The 16,083-nt window shown below is 37.7% G+C and overlaps 1 protein-coding gene across 5 annotated transcripts in view; it reads right to left on the bottom strand.

Annotated features, from left to right (window-relative positions):
• The window catches only part of SH3D19 (SH3 domain containing 19), an 88,225-nt gene that overhangs the window by 14,050 nt on the left and 58,092 nt on the right, over positions 1–16,083 (bottom strand). For all 5 annotated transcript variants that reach the window (XM_072335001.1, XM_072334998.1, XM_072334999.1 and 2 more), the window contains 5 exons: positions 10,210–10,317; positions 6,924–7,036; positions 4,615–4,673; positions 2,065–2,329; positions 1,087–1,155 (listed from right to left, as the gene is read on the bottom strand). In XM_072335001.1, coding sequence (XP_072191102.1) covers positions 1,087–1,155; positions 2,065–2,329; positions 4,615–4,673; positions 6,924–7,036; positions 10,210–10,317 — 614 coding nt within the window. The remainder of the gene's footprint in view (positions 1–1,086; positions 1,156–2,064; positions 2,330–4,614; positions 4,674–6,923; positions 7,037–10,209; positions 10,318–16,083) is intronic.

Raw genomic sequence — 16,083 nt, 5'->3', positions numbered from 1 at the left:
CACTCATTGGGCCAGAATGTCTGCATGCCTTATTAGATCTTTGAATACCTCCCTACCATGGGATCCACCAGAGTTGCAGCTGCTTGGATCCCAATCAGTCGCCCCAGGAGTAGCTGCAGCCCAGGCGCTGAGAGAAATTGAGAGATTGGCTTGTTGGTCTGCGAAAGAAGCTAATGTCACCACAATGGTCTTGTCGGAACTCCTGATGGACATTAATAACATCAGACATGCTGTTCTCCAGAACAGAGCTGCGATAGACTTTCTGCTACTGGCCCAAGGGCACGGATGCAAGGACTTTGAAGGGATGTGCTGCTTCAATCTGAGCGACCACAGTGATTCAATTCATAAGAAGTTGGAGTGGATGCAAGAGCATACCAAGAAAATTGCAATTGATGATGCATTCGGCAGCTGGCTGGATGGACTATTTGGTAATATTGGCCCATGGCTTAAACAGTTTCTTAAAGTATTAATTATAGGGATTTTAGTTTTCTTAGCTTTAATGATTTGCCTACCTTGTGTGTTTCAATGTATCCAGGGTTGTTTACAGCGTATGATAGAAAGAATATTTAATGACAAAATGGAGTGCCAACGGATATATGATAAGCTTTAAGAAGAAGAAGGAACTGTATAAACCCAAGATGCCTTGGATATAATAATTAGAAAACCACTAATATTATTAGACATTGCACTACCTACCACTGCATGAATTGTAGCTTGTCTACCTCACTTTTTAGATAACTTATATATTTTAGATTTATATGGAGACTAACATTTTTATATATTAGGTTTAGGACTAGCGTTCGCGTTGTAACGGGACATGACTTTATTGAGCATGGGGAGGGGGAAATGTTGTATTAGGCATCAGCGAGATCTCGTGCTGTAACGCGATAGGTCTTCCCATGCTCAGTAATGCATATGTATTAGATGAAATAGGAGCCCTATATAAGGGACTCACGAGGTTAATTAAACGCCATTTTACCACCCACCACATTGGTGTAAGCAGTGCGTAACTTGGCCACGGGGCCGTCGGAAGCACATTACAAAGGACGTGATTCTTTAAGGTTACTTGATTAAGGTAACACTTACCTTACGAGACAGTTCTCCAGGGTTTCTGGGAAGGCAATTTTCCTTGGCAACTCCATGAGGTGCAGACAGCTTAAATAGGAGCAAATGGGAATAGTTTGTTTCATTTCTAAGTACCCAAACATTTCTAAGCATGTGAAGAAAGCCAGGTGATGGAACCATTCAGATCACCTAATACAGGTAAATAATTCAGGAGTCTTCTGGAAGACGACACACTCATTTGGAAAGTATTTAGAAAAGAACAGCAGGTGATAGAAACTGCCTTTTTGGGAAACTGCTTTTTTGTCATCAGTTTTAAAGGTCTTTTAGCCACTTACCTTTTATTATACCATACCATGTATGTACTCAGCAACCCTCTAATACACAGATACATTCTGCTTTCATTTTAAATATCTGGGGAAAGATTCTCCTTTTTATCTGTAATACTGATCCATTTCTACTTATTATCCTCTAATAATACATGCAATACCAAAATAACTTTTTTTTTTATAATGAAAAGGTATTGCATCAATACACAGAAAATGTAAGATAAGTACTGTTCTCACTTTTTGCAAGCCTGATTAAGCAAGGTAAGCTATTTTTTAAGTTGTGTTGCTCCCCCAGTTTTGCTGAGCATTTTCACACATACGGGCAAAAGCAATAAACAAACTTGGTATTTATCATTTTATGTCCTCTTAATAGAATTCAGAACTGACTACTGTGAGAACTCCACCCAACAAAAGTTATACATTAAAGATATGTAGAAAGATAATACACATATACAAAAATACACACATGCAGGTAATTATACTTTGCATTTATATTTTGCCTTCTCTAGTATTATCTCACAGTGTTTATAACTATCTATTTACTAATACTTTCTAAGGAAAATTATGTTGATAGATGCACTAGCCATATCATATTAACATATCAGTACATTTTTCACTACTATTTCTACCATCACTGTTCTATAAACAAGTTTCAGAATATCTCACCTCTTACCATGTATTTATTATAGAGGGGATGACCTGGCTTAGGTCTAGGAGGTAAAGCTGGATCTTGATTTTTTAAGACTTGGCTTTTTGTTCTCTTGGGTCCCAATCTGAGCTTGCTTGGTTTTTTATTAGAAGCAATGTCAGAAGTGGATCGGGAAAGAGCATCCTTCTGGGAGGAGGTCTTGGTTGAAGAGAATTTTGGTGGAGGTGGCCTTCCAGGAACACCTTTAGGTGGGGGAGGTCGAGCTGGTATAATTTTTCCATCCACAGACCTAAAAATTGGGTGAACAGTCAGAGAAATGTGTGTACTAATAGGCTTGCCTCCCCACTCTCCACCACAGCCCTAGCTATTGAGCTTGCTATAAGGAAACATGGTCATGATGAGCAGCATAATAGAAGAGTGTGTAATAACTGAAGTTCTCCATGAATACATTAAACAAACCTTCAGACAAACGAGATCAGATGATCAAGCACTTAGATCCTTTTACTACAGATTTCCAAGTCTGCTCGCCATTTTTGCCTACAGCCTGCCAGTGTTCTTAAAAGCTCCCTACATAAGGCAGGATTTCCTTCAGCAATCCATCTCCAAAAGGAGTTTTGACTGTAAGTGCCTTAACATACAGTCCTTCCACTGGAGAGTCTTACTGAGAGCCTTACTGAGAGCCCTGAGATCAGCTGATGGGCTGATTCCTGAAGACCTGCTTCAACTCATTCACTAGGATGCCACCTGAGGTGACTTTGGAGCCTCTGCCAAAACTCATGATCTATGACACCACTTCGTACAATGGCATCAGTACCATGATTTACCATTTTTATGTAAACAAAAGAAAACATCGGTGACAATGCTAAAGCTTCTTCATAATGGTAAAGAGGTACCTCACTCTCATTAGCATACCAGTAGTTTAGAAACTATAATCAAAAAGGAGTTTAACTGATAGTGGTAATTTAAAAGAAAAATAATTAAATTATTACAAATCCATCTTAGTAAGCATGGATAAAAAATGCTGCCTGTACAGTGTACATGAGCAACAATTTTCAGAATCAACTTGCTAATTGATAATTTGCTAATAAAAATCACCTCTGTTATAAACAAGTGTATAAATGATGCAAAATGTTGTGTTACTAAAAGACCCATCACTACAGCAATTCCAAAAAGACAATTGTTTAATTGTTATTAGTAAATGTTCGGTGCTTTACTGCAGTTTTCTGCTACATATAGTATCATAAGAATAATTATTTGCCAGTATGAATTCCTGAAGGGTCTGTAAAAATCATCATCACCTACAACAAATGTGCTTTTGTGGGACTTAGAGTGTTCTTCTGACGTGTTTCACGGGTGTCATCCACCACTTTAGAAGATGCTGGTGATTTACAAGTGTGCCTGGATACAGTTTTCACTACTATTTGAGTAAGAATTATTTCTGAAATTTCAAAAATAATTTCCACCCTTGCTCAGTTTCCACCTCTCCTCATTCTTGGTCTCATCCTAAGCTTTTGTTTCCCTACTGATGAAAAAGAAAACTCCAATTTAGAATACATTAAATACAGAAACAGACCAACGCATGTGTTTGTAAAGAGACTCAGCTAAACAAACAATCAAAAAACCACAGCGAGCATACAACATAAATTGAGCAGAAGAGTAAAAGGACAAATTTTCACTGCAACTCCAGAGAACTATGAGAGAATCGGAAATGCTACCCCACAGTAAATAGAATGGGCAAAAAAAAAAACAAACCATGCCCAAACAGAAATAATGAGGTGTTTCCTTGTTGGGTACAAACTTTCCTGTTAATGAGTAACTATGGTGGTCCAGGCTTCAGTACAGAAAGATTCTCCTGTCTTGACACAATGGAGTGAGCTCTGTATTTCATCCCAGAGATTCTGAGTGTCAGTGGTGACACAGCCACAGTGGGCTAACTGGACAATGCATAATCTGATTCCACTTTGTCTCTGGCATTTAGTGGACCCAAATCTAAGGCTGGTCCAACTGCTTTTTCCTCCTCAGCTCTTCTTATTGATTGTTGAAAGGAATAAAAATAGGTTATAATTCATTCTGCTGCTTTATTTTATTTTATTTTACAGTTAAGTAAACAGTAGATATTGTAGAAATTTTCCTGTGCTTCCAGGAAGGTGCTGGCCTAGTACGTGCCCATTCTGGGGTGGCAGCATCTGCCACCTCCGTTCCTTCACCACTCAAACCCAGCCACAAGTGTAAGCGCTGCTGATCAAAAGGTCAGCAACATGCAGGAGAGGATGTTCTATGTTCAGCTGAGGGTGAAAAGGTTAAAGATGCAGAAAGGAATGACTGTCAGCAGCCACTGCACATTAGCTGAAGAGCCAAACAGCTGTCCTCCTATAATCTCTCTGCTCATACCAATACAGTGCAAACAAGTATGAAACAGCTAGCAACTTAGTCCTTTGTATTTATTAGTGAATACAGTAAAAGCATCTACTCCTAGTGAGTTAGGTTAAGAGTCAGTAATATCTATGCTGAGACTAACTACACAAACTAATTCAGAATTATCTGTTAAGTGAATAAGTGAAGAACTGCCCTTACCTTGGGGGTAATGCAGGTTCTAGTTGAGATGCTCCAGCCTGTTCTGAATGATTCAAATCCTACAAAGATTAAAAAGACAAAGTCATTTCATTAAACATAGGAAATGAAACAGATTCTGTTTAAATGATGGATTTCTTATTGTAAATTACAGTCAGGAAAAACAACAAATTTTTGGAGTTTGAGGAATAAAGTAAGAAATAACATAAAGTCTTTTAAAGTATTATTGCTGTACTTAGAGGGAAACGTAAATAACCTCTCTGACTTTCTGAATCACAGTTTAAATTGTGCACCCAGCCTACAACTTGGGAGTCAGAGCCTAAGAGCCAAATTCCAGAGAGTCACACAAATGTGCAATTTCAGTGCCTGTAGGATTCCAACTCACTTGCAGTTACACTGTGCGCTTAAAGTTTGACAGATGAAAGGACAGGCTGACACTTTGCACGGGCCTAGAGCAGAAAATACAACCTTGATGCAGCTCGCATTGGAAAAAGTCTCTTGCCAATAATGTTAGGTCTCATTCAGAAAGGTATCTAAGGATGTTTCCTAGAGACCTAACAGACAAATCCTGATAAGTCTTGCTTTGGCAGATCAAGTATTTACTGCTTCCAGATGCCCATCCCCACCTTGCCAGAGATTACTACCCCACAGCCGTCAGTAGAGAGGAACACATGACATATTTGAAGGGTTTGGACTACAGTAATGGATTAACAAATTACCATCCTTCTGCCTCCTGCTGTTCATTTTTATCCCAATGCCAGAGAATGGTGCCAACTCAGCTGACCAAGCACAGATGTTTGCGACAGAGTAGTAAATCAGAGTGCTGAATTTGGGTTCAATAGTAACTTTTTTGAATCAGTAACTTTAAAAAGAGCTGAACAGCTGTATTTATCTAGATGTGGACACATGCTTGAAACTAGTATACAACTTCTGTGATTTTTCTCCACCCAGAAAACTTCTAGATATATTTTTGTGACAGAACTTTGACTCTTGACTATATCCCCAGATGAATGCTCCTGAGTAAATGCTTCTGATTAAAAGGAAACCTGCCACTTTGAGATGGGAGTGGTATCCGAACGGCAAAAGTTTTCCTCTTCTGCCTGAAAAAGAGCAAGCCTGTACCAACTGCTGCTTAAGGTCAATTGTTGCTATTTGTTCCACTGAAATCAGTTTCACAGACAAACACTGCTAGTTTTTGAAGCACTAGTTTTTGTAATACTTCATTATGAATTTATTCTCAGTGTCTACCACTCGGCAATGGAAATAGGGTGAAATGAGCATATTCAATCTGAGCTTAAGTTCAGAAGGAGGAATCTCAAAATCTGTAACAGCTTATTCCAAAATGAGGTGGATCTTCCACGTGCCTTCCATAATAATCTGGATGATACTGCAAGAATCTTGGGGTTGTATTGTGTACAATGTTATTTTTTGTCATGTAATGGCAATTATTTCTTAAGCATTGTCCAGGAAAGATAGGGCCTCTATGAATAGCCCCTTTAGCTATGATGTACAAAAACCTCTCTATCTACCAGCAAAATTAGCTAAAAATACATCTGCTGGCAGCTGTCCACCTAGTTTGAGCTTTTGATTTATCTCTTTACTGCCTGTGCTTTCCACAGGATTAACCAAAATTCTTGTTATCATCACTCTCAACATTTGTAAATTCTACTGTCATTTTCTACTTCAATTCTCTTTAGTACATCTGCATCAAAAGGCACACAGGATACACAGCTACAATGTACGCCGTCATTATGTGCTCAGGAGCAAGGAACGAGGAGCCTTACTTTCCAAAATTGATGGTTCTGCTCAGGTTCTGGCAAGGGCCAGAGTAAAACAACTGGAAGAAAACTTTAGAAATCAAGCTTTGCTCACCAACAGAATGGTTTATCCTGCCTGTAATTTAGGATGGCCGCAGAAAAAGAACTATATGTATGAAATTTAAAAAAAATAAAAGAACAACACAAATGTATTTCTGAAGGACTTTGGCAATATTTGACTGTCCAAATATTGTTAGAAATTGAAACACTTTGCAGTGCTTTCAAAAATCAGCTGTAGCATATCCTGATTCCAGATGCAAAATGCAGAACATTAAAGATAGATATAATTGAAGTTAACTAAAATCAGCAAAGTGTTTTTCAGAATTGGCAGCAATCTAAGAGAGCACAGTTAAATGAAGAAAGCCTTATATTTTTGAGTAGTCCCTTTCATCCTTTGGTCCCTCAAATAAGTTACTTTAAAAGGGTCAAGAGTGACAAGAGATCTGTTACCCAAAGTAGGGAAAGCTGTTATACAACAAAACAGTTCTAACTTACCACGTTTTTTAATAGGTCACCACTGTTGGGTTTGCCCGCTGTGATGTCAGAGGTGTTGCCAATAGGCTTTTCAGCAGGAAGTGGTGGAGGGCTATGTGGGATTTCATCTAAAGCTGTAAAAACAAAGCTCTGAATGAAAGTCTAATTAATAGCTTGTTTCCACAGAAAGTCTAATTAATAGATTCTTTAAAGGAACCAACGCTAGGTAAGAGAATCCATAATGGTATGGCTTCCTTTCTCAAAGTCAGAGCAGCCAATACACAGGAAAACTTAAAGACTAGTGAATAGAAAAGGGATGTGAAGGAAACATGGCAACTCTAATGTTGAAAGTAGGACTATTTCCCTTTCCACATAATGAACCTCCACTTGTGTCTCAGGACACCAGAAAGTTATTCTAGGGTTTCAGCTGCAATACTTGTTGATATAATATTAGACGAGTAGCAGAGTTTCTACCCCTGGGAATGTCAGAGTCATTCCTGGATACCCTGAAACACCATCACCATCTCTCAGCCACATTTCTAAACTAGCTCACTTTTTTTCAGCTGTCAGCTCCTGGAATATCCTTCAGGCTGGAAAACAGCTGAGGGTTATTTCAAGTAACCCTGAAAGATCAGAAGACTTGGCTGGAAGAATCTACGGAAAGGTAAAGGAAGAAAAAAACTCCTGCCTGCTAGAAAATTCAGGAGGACAAAACAAAAGGAAAGTTGTGAGTTCCCTGTCAGTCTTTAAGGAACTAAGGAAATCTGGAACATAGAAGAGGAAAGAGTACATCTCTTACTACAGAAGAATAATGATCTCAGTTTCAATTAAATATGTATATATATAAAATAAAGAGAGTGGGTTTTTTGTGTGAGATTTGTTTTAAATGTTCCTACCATTGAAGTTTGGGAAGCACTTGCAAGCATATTTACCAATCATATACTGAAACTTTGTCACCTATTTTAAAATATATGTATAAAATAAAAAGTCTTTTATCACAGCAAACTTAAGTGTCTAAAGTTCTTGTGACTTCCAGCCAGCTTTGGAATCACATAAAAAAAGGGATATAGACAACCTGGACTTTCACATACTCACAACAAAAATGAAGACAGATTCGATGGAAAGAACAACTTTAAGTTATTCATTTTGCAAATAGTACTCTTCACAGAGAAAGATCACATGGGAAGGAGCAGAGGTTTTTGTTTTTAACACCTCAGTTGCACTACCACCATCTAAAAGGTTGGTGTGATGTTTGATAGTAAATAAGTTCAAGGATTATTATACCTTATAATTCTTAGGAGCAAGTTAAAGTTACTGTGTTGGCAATGACAGAGCATAGGGAATGGAAGCTAATGAAGTTCATCCACTCTTCTAAGCTAGTACTGTGAGAAGTAAAAATGGTACCTGCACGTAACTGCAAGGGATATCTTCTCTTAACATACCTCACTGATACATAAAGAGCTTGACAGATTTATTTATTCACACCACCTCAAATCTGGATATATGCACAGATGGCTTGATTTCTTTTCCTTTATTTATTTTTAATTTTTATTTTCCTTTATCTTTTTTTTTTTTTTTTTTTTTTCTTTCCCCTGGAGTGCTGAATTTTAGTTTGTTTTTTATTTATTTATTTTTTTCAGTTTTATTGGGCTTTTTCTTTTGTGCTGCTTCCTGACAGAATTAACCCAGAATGGTAAAACAAAAACAAACAAACAAACAAACACACACACTGTACTAAGATCATGTAGCTCCCCTACAAGCTAAATGCTACTATAGCCTCATCACTCCTTAGCCCAATTGTACTACTCTCATTTTTTAACAGCTTACATTCCTATAGTAGCTCCTATCTGACAAAAGGCTACTTTGCTTATTTGGAACCTGCTCCTGCTCCTTCACATCTCATTAATCTTCCAGCCAAATATTTCTTGCAAAATAGTCCTTCATATCCTTCAATTGTAATTAAGTACATTATGACGGGTAGTTTCTGTAGAAAGTTCAATTGCCACTAGAGAGCAGCAAGGGATAGGTTATCTATGAGCCAAAAAGAGGCCAGAAGATGAAAAAGACGAAAAGAATGAATTTTTCAGGTCTTTTTTTTTTTTTTTTTTAATAGAAATTGCAACAGAAGATCTCCTTTGTGGAGATAAACTATGCCTTGAGTTCTTAACAGTAGACTCTAAACAAAATTCTTCCAACTGAATAAAGCTTTTTATTTATGATTGTGTATTAGCAGAATGAATTTTTCTCGTAGCTTATCTTCTGTTTTCTCTGCATTTTTCATCACTCTCACTGCATTTCACATATATGAAGAGGAAAAGAAAACCTGGTATTTTAAAACTGTGGTGGGAGGGGATCTCGGGAAATGAGAAAAAGCCTTAGCAGCAATGCTACCAGGATATTTTTGGTTCAACATCTACTCAATTTAATAAAACATGAGTCTGAAGTATGAGTTCTTAGAGATAGCAGTCTTGTGATCTTCCTAAACTTTGAGGATAAAACATAAGGCTGAACATCAGCAAGTATGTACTCAAGGACAGAAAGATGAACACACAAAGACCCATGCAAGATTTCCAATAAATTTCCACTGTGAAACACTGTCAGTGTCATTTGTAAAGATATAAAGAATCAGAGGTAGAAGAAAACCATAGTCAGGAGATCCCTGACACAAAACTGAACAAATCAGTTATTTGCATCCAAATTCTTGCATGCCTTTTTCATTCCCTCTATTATTATCAAGACGCTATTGCTTAAATGACCTTGGATTTTAGGTCAGAGGTCAAGGAAACTTTTTGGTGTAAGCTGTGAAAACTTTACAATAACTTTTGAAGAACAATTTAATGTGGTTCCTTTGACAACTGCAGACTCTGCTCCCAGGAAGCTTGGGAGTGGCAACAAAATATCCTCAGCTGATGTCTCAATATAAGTCAGTTGATATTAAAGCAGTATGATTTAGCTGGCTGAACATGTTTGCTCCGCTGAAAGGGTCTCTTTCCCCTCTTCTCTGCAGTCTTTTAGATCATCTCCCTGCCACCACTTCTCCACCAGTAAGCATTAGCCCCAAAAGGTTTGAGAAACATCAAACTTAGTGCAGGGGAAGGTGCCAGACAGGGTATCTGCAAGAGTAGCATGACTCCCTCCCTCCTACCACAGCTTTTTTTGTGTGTCATTTGTCTTGTTAAGCTGTACCTTGGGATTCCTCTGACAACTAATATAACAAGTTAATAGCAATTCCTTTTTTAAATAGTAAATTGCAGTTAAAATCATTTCCTGATAAATATTTTTCAGTCAGTTCAGGAGAAAAACTTACATTTTCCAGGTTTAGCTGGGATTCGGATAACAGTGGGTTTCCGTGCTAGAGCTGGTTGAGCTGCCTGTTCCTTTGCTGGTTCAGTTTTGGGAAGGAACTGGAATGGATCTATAAGGGGAAAAAAAAAGAACAACACAACAATATAATTAAGGCTTATTTGCTGAACATAAATCTTACCAGCTACTGCATTAGTTACTAAGGGCATTAATATTTCACATCCAAGAAAGTAAAAAAAAAAAAAAAAAAAAAAAAAAAAAAAAAAAAAAAAATCTGTTTTCAGGGACAAACACTGGGCTGATGTGAATAGAGTAGAGCTCTTTGTAAATAACATATCTTTTTGGTACTTCTGTTTTCATAGTTGAATTAACACAAACACGTTCCAGATGCCTCCTAGGATTATATAAGCCACTGAACCAGAGCAACCGCATTGCTTGATAACAGGGACCTGCAATCAGGATGGCTTCAGGGAAATGTACTCTCAGAGTAGTTGCCTGAATATGCTGCAAACACTATCACCAAAAAGTTTTAATCTATAAAATCTTGCCAAAGCGAAACAGACAGCGCTACAGCAGAAAAATGCCTACAGAAACAAATGGAAAAATAGAAAGAACATAAATGTTACTAATTACAGCCTCTCTGTGCTGTAGAATACCTAATTCCCTTGAAGATTCTGCATCATTTTCACTGATTATAAACCTGAAGCCCTGGGGAAGACTACTTCAGGTCAAGGACACTGAGTTGTCCCCGAGCTGTCTGTCCCCACATGTATCACTCATTCCTCTTCTAGTCTGCCCAGTCATACAGTTGGTAAGATAGGAGCAATGTTTTCTATGATTAATAAACTTAATCGCTGGTCTTTATTAATAGGCATGAGAACATATGTGCATGCAGAAGGCAGCTGTGAAAATACTTGTACAGAAATAAAATCAAGGGGTTCTTTATTAAGTACACCTTCATGTCAAAAAGCAATATTTCTTTTCTTTGTTGTTAACAGATGCTACTTTTTCCTCTGACGTTATGAAAAAATGAAGTAAAAATGGCAATGCATCATAAACATATAGGGCAGAAACTGGAGAAGTATCCTGGCCAATAAATTCTCCATGGCATGTACTCACAGCTTCACCAGATGAGTTTGATCTCCTATGGTGGCCTTTTTAGATGTACAGCTCAATGAGATGTTATTTATGGAGTGTCAGAGCCTCAGAGAAGAAGCACGCTGGGCATCTCTTTAGATTCTACAGGGCTTTTGAGAAAAAAAACTCACCCCTTCCCAAAACTACTGCATAATTTGCAACAAAGTCAGAAATTCTGCATGTGATAAAATCCTATCAAACACTTAGGAAGAAACAACAGAAATGTTAAGTAGTGTGAAGTCATGATTTCTTACAGATAATTTTGAAAAGCATAACACAGTGCAGCTTATCAATACACTTGAAATCTGTGTTTGTGAATGCAAATTAGATTTCAAAAGATCCAGAAGTACAGTATTTAATTATGAACAAATCTTTCAGCACTGTAACTAAAAGTAAAAATCCTGGTATTTTCAGAGAGAAGAAGTAATCCAAGTACACTAATTTTTATTTTATTATTTTAAAACTAGCAATACCCCAAATAATTTCGGACAGAGCAAACTGTAATAACAAGCTGCTGAATTACAGCACATCTGACTGCTCTCCAGCACACAACAAACTTGGGGTTCTCATATGTTGCCAGCAGCCCCTCTGCCCTGAGGTTCACTTCCTGCTAGCCCCCAGCCCAAAGCTCTCTCCACAGGAGCACCTTAGATTAGCACTGGTCAGCAAAAGGTTTAGGTACCTCTGTGAAAGCTGCACCAGAAAAAAGTTTCTTCTGGAGGAGTGGAAAACACAGATGACAGCAGGGCTGCAAACAGTCTGGTAGTAAGATAGTTATAGGAAACATCAAAATCCCACTCTTAGAACAAGGCTGCAGTTTTGATTTACTTTCCTTTCTTTATACCTAGGTCTGCAAGCTGCACTGCTACAATTTGAATTGCATTAAAAAAAAAATTACCTAATTTTAACTCTTACAATGATATTCAGAATGATTTTGGTGCAGCTGAAAAAATAAAATCTGATCCAGGCTTTTCTCCCCTGTCTGCCAGGTATGTGCTAACCATACCCTAGCTGCAAGGAGCCCCCTGCAGAGGCATACCCATAGATGTTCTTGGGGAAGCTCGAGGCACAGCATACTCATGGTCAGACGGGTCTGAACATAGCAGGCAATGGGGATCTCACAGTCACCTGCTGCAGTGGTGAAGGAAGATCTGCATGAACTGTGATGAGATCATTTTCCAAAGTCTCATTCTTATAAAAATATAGGCAGAGTAAGGCCCAAAAGGAATACTCTAATGAGAAAAATTCTTATAAATCGGATGATTTCAAATTGCACAGAATTAGTCTGTCAGTTGCTGATTGTTTCTATGTGTAGAGATGGTTTTCTTGACCATACAGCAGTTGGCTGAGGTCTCTCAATCAACAGCTTTAAGATACATCATTTTTAAGCCTCTGTTTGCTCAACCAAGTCTGAGAAGATCCTTTTACAAACCTTAGATTTCCACTCATTATCTTCTGTTCAATTATACGGTTGTCACCTCATAATTAGTAGAAAACTCATTACCTTGTTTGTGTCATTGCATTCCCCAGTGTTGGGTCTGCAGCAAAAATTAGTTGAGTGAAGCTTTGTGCAACGGGACTGACAGCATATCAAATTTTTATGTTGTTTAACAACTATTGGGCATCGTTTGAGCATAATTCATGGGAGTGTGAAAACAGAATTGTTAATATATTCATTTAAACCTCCTCAGCTCAAGGAAATTAATCTGCAAGGCATTTTTCATAAAATATCAACAGACTTCTATCGATCTTTCTTTATTAAAATTTTACAATGATGCTTAAAGCCTGTGTTTTCATTAGTCTCCCTCTTCTAGAGCTTTTGTTTCAAAGGATTAATTGGTAACATACATTACTGTGCTCCTTTGTAGGAAAGACAAATAAAAGTTATGTACCCAAACACACCATATATCACACCTCTTTCTTTCACTAGTTTAGGAGAGAGAGTTTTTTGCCCGCTTCCATTTATCATTCTCATTTGAAGCTGGAAATGAGCAGGTTACAGAAGAAAAAGGAGCTTCAGAAAGTTATCCCAAACTTTCTTTTGATACAACAGCATCCAATGACCTCTCTGAAGCACTCATTGAATATCATTCTGTCAAAACCACATAAAAACAAAGCAAGCAAACACTGATTTCACAAAGCTTTACCAGGAGGATTATCATTCCTCCAAGAAAAGATGCCAAAACAGAAATATCAGACTTCTCACACATAAGCAAGATATATAAAATAAACAAACAAACAAAAAAAAAACCACACACAAAAATGAGTTGTACTAAGTCTCAGAGACAGGAAGATATTGTGTGGCAACATTTATTGCCACTCATAGCATGTGAACTACTTGCACAGGTATTAGGCATTGTGCTCTTTTCACTGCTGACATCTGATGAACTGAAACAAAAAGCAAGGTAGCTCAAGGCCAGCAATCATCACTTTTGATGAACAAACCTGATCCAAAGAATGAATGATGTTTCCAGGATACATGAGGGGCACGCAGAAGGAGCTATCAACACAGTGAAAATGCATGAAGTCGCAGAATTAAGTAGAGTTTAACACTATCTAGAAGTACCAGTAAAATTTATAAGTGCAAAAGAGGATCCAGTGTTAAGTGTACTTGTTGTAAACAAAATGTACTCAAATACTGAAATACCTCGTACATGGTGTTAGAAAGCTGGAAAAGACGTAAAATTAAACCTGCTGCTAGAATAGCAAAATGTCTTGGGCTACTGTAACATGTAATGACAAGCATTCATAGGATGTACAACTACAGCATTATGTAATTATATAAGTTATAAGTTATTATAAGTTATAAATTGACCTTTTCCAAGCTTTCACTATAATCAGGTTTTTGTCATTTCTCTCTCTGAGGGGATCCCCACACTTACTTTCTACGTGCATCTAAAAGCACAACACTTAATATGGACAAGCTAGCAATGAACTACTACGAGAAGTGACAGTAATTACATGGACTTTGGAACAAAAGGACGACTAAGACCAATATAAACTGCAACCTAAGAGTTTGGAGGCTTTTCCTATATCATGCTATATCATGAATCTATTTTGTCGTTCAGAAAAGAATCTGGTAGTTCAAGTTGTAAGAGCCTTCAGGAGGCTCTAACTCAACCTTGGCCCAGAATTGGTCAGCTACGATGTCATGTTGCTAGAAACTGGCCTGCGTAATCTGGTCTAACTTCACATTTGTGGTGCCAGATGGTATTTGTGCATACAGTGAGAGACAAAACCCAAGACAACACCCAGAGAGTAAGAAACACAGCCTCATTCATTCTTGCTGAGTCAAGGAAGATAAGTAACTTCAAATAACCACAAGAGTCACCAAAAGTAACACAGTACAATACTAAGGAAAGTTGCACTATTATGAAGATAGCACTGGAGTAATTGATCAGTTACAAATATTTCAGTTCTTTTTCTCCTCTTCCTTCCTGAGGAAGCAATTAAAAACAAGCTGCTGGGCAATAAACCCTCAGAAAACAAAGACAGAGTTACTCAAGCAGCAGTTTTTCTGAATTGGCCACAGTATCACACAGATGCTACCATTCATGCTGGAAGGAGGAACAATATATATAAATAGACAGTAATCACTGCTTTGGTCATTTTTTCTGCCCATACAGGCAGAAGCAAACTTTTATACTATGATGAAATAAATAACTAAATAAAAGAATTGATGTATGCATCAGCTGTATTATTGTTAGAACTGAAATACATAAATACAGTGAAGATGAAAGAGAAAGCGGCCTTCTGCTGGTAAGGTAAGAATATCTCCAAATTACCTTTCAAAACACTTGGTTTAAATTAAGTGCTGGTCCACCATGAACAGAGTAATCAGTGAACTGTATGATATCTCAGAGAAAAAGCAAAGGAGAAGAACACTACAGATAGAAAAGAATTTAAATATTTTAGCAAAATCACCTCCAGGTTTTAATTTAAATATGTGCCTTAAATGCACTCTTTCCTTATTTTCTGCCTCAGGACATTTGAAAGCAGTCACACTACATGCTTCAACACAGCAACTGATACAAGTTAAAGTAAAAATCCTGGACCTACTGAAGCCACAGAGCTTCTACTTGCACAAGGATTTCATTTCTGTGCTCTTGTGAAAATGGACTACTGACAAAAGATTCCAACAGACGGTTTAGTGAAGCTTTTAACCCCAAGACACTGCAAAAATCCCAGTTACCAGCTATAAGAGATTTGTAAAAATACTATTTATGATCCCAAATATCACAACTGTCATCAAAGCGTTAACACTTCAAGATTTACAGTCCCAAATAGATGCCTTCATGTTCTAAGGGACTGACAGGAACAGGAGTAATTTCATTAGGATACAAACATCTGTGAACATTATCTCTAGCCTTTGTGTGAAAAACTGTGCAGGTATTTAGAACTGCCATCAGTTCTGGCTGCTGCTGAAAAGAACTGTTTTAGGGATCTGTCATTCCTAACTTCTACTTCCTGATATTTCCCTTGGGCCAACAGTGAAGACAAGAGGTAGGTGCAAGGTTCTGCCATGGTTTGCATGGAGCTCTTGAGCCTCCAAGTGCTACAACAGACTTCAGCTGTCATCACAGATGCTGAAGGCTTTGAAAGTGATCTTGATACCCTGTTTCTCAGTTTGCACTGGAAGAACAGTTTGTTTTGCCTGTGTTGCACTTTTTCATCCAGATGCTCACCTCAACTTTTGCACCTTTCCTGTCATTAACTGAATGCTTCACCTTCTTACTTTTGC

This window comes from Excalfactoria chinensis, chromosome 4 (assembly GCF_039878825.1).
Source record: "Excalfactoria chinensis isolate bCotChi1 chromosome 4, bCotChi1.hap2, whole genome shotgun sequence".
Classification (NCBI taxonomy): Eukaryota; Metazoa; Chordata; class Aves; order Galliformes; family Phasianidae; genus Excalfactoria; species Excalfactoria chinensis.
The sequence above is the reverse complement of the archived record's forward strand: the minus strand, read 5'-3'. Positions and strand labels throughout refer to the sequence as shown.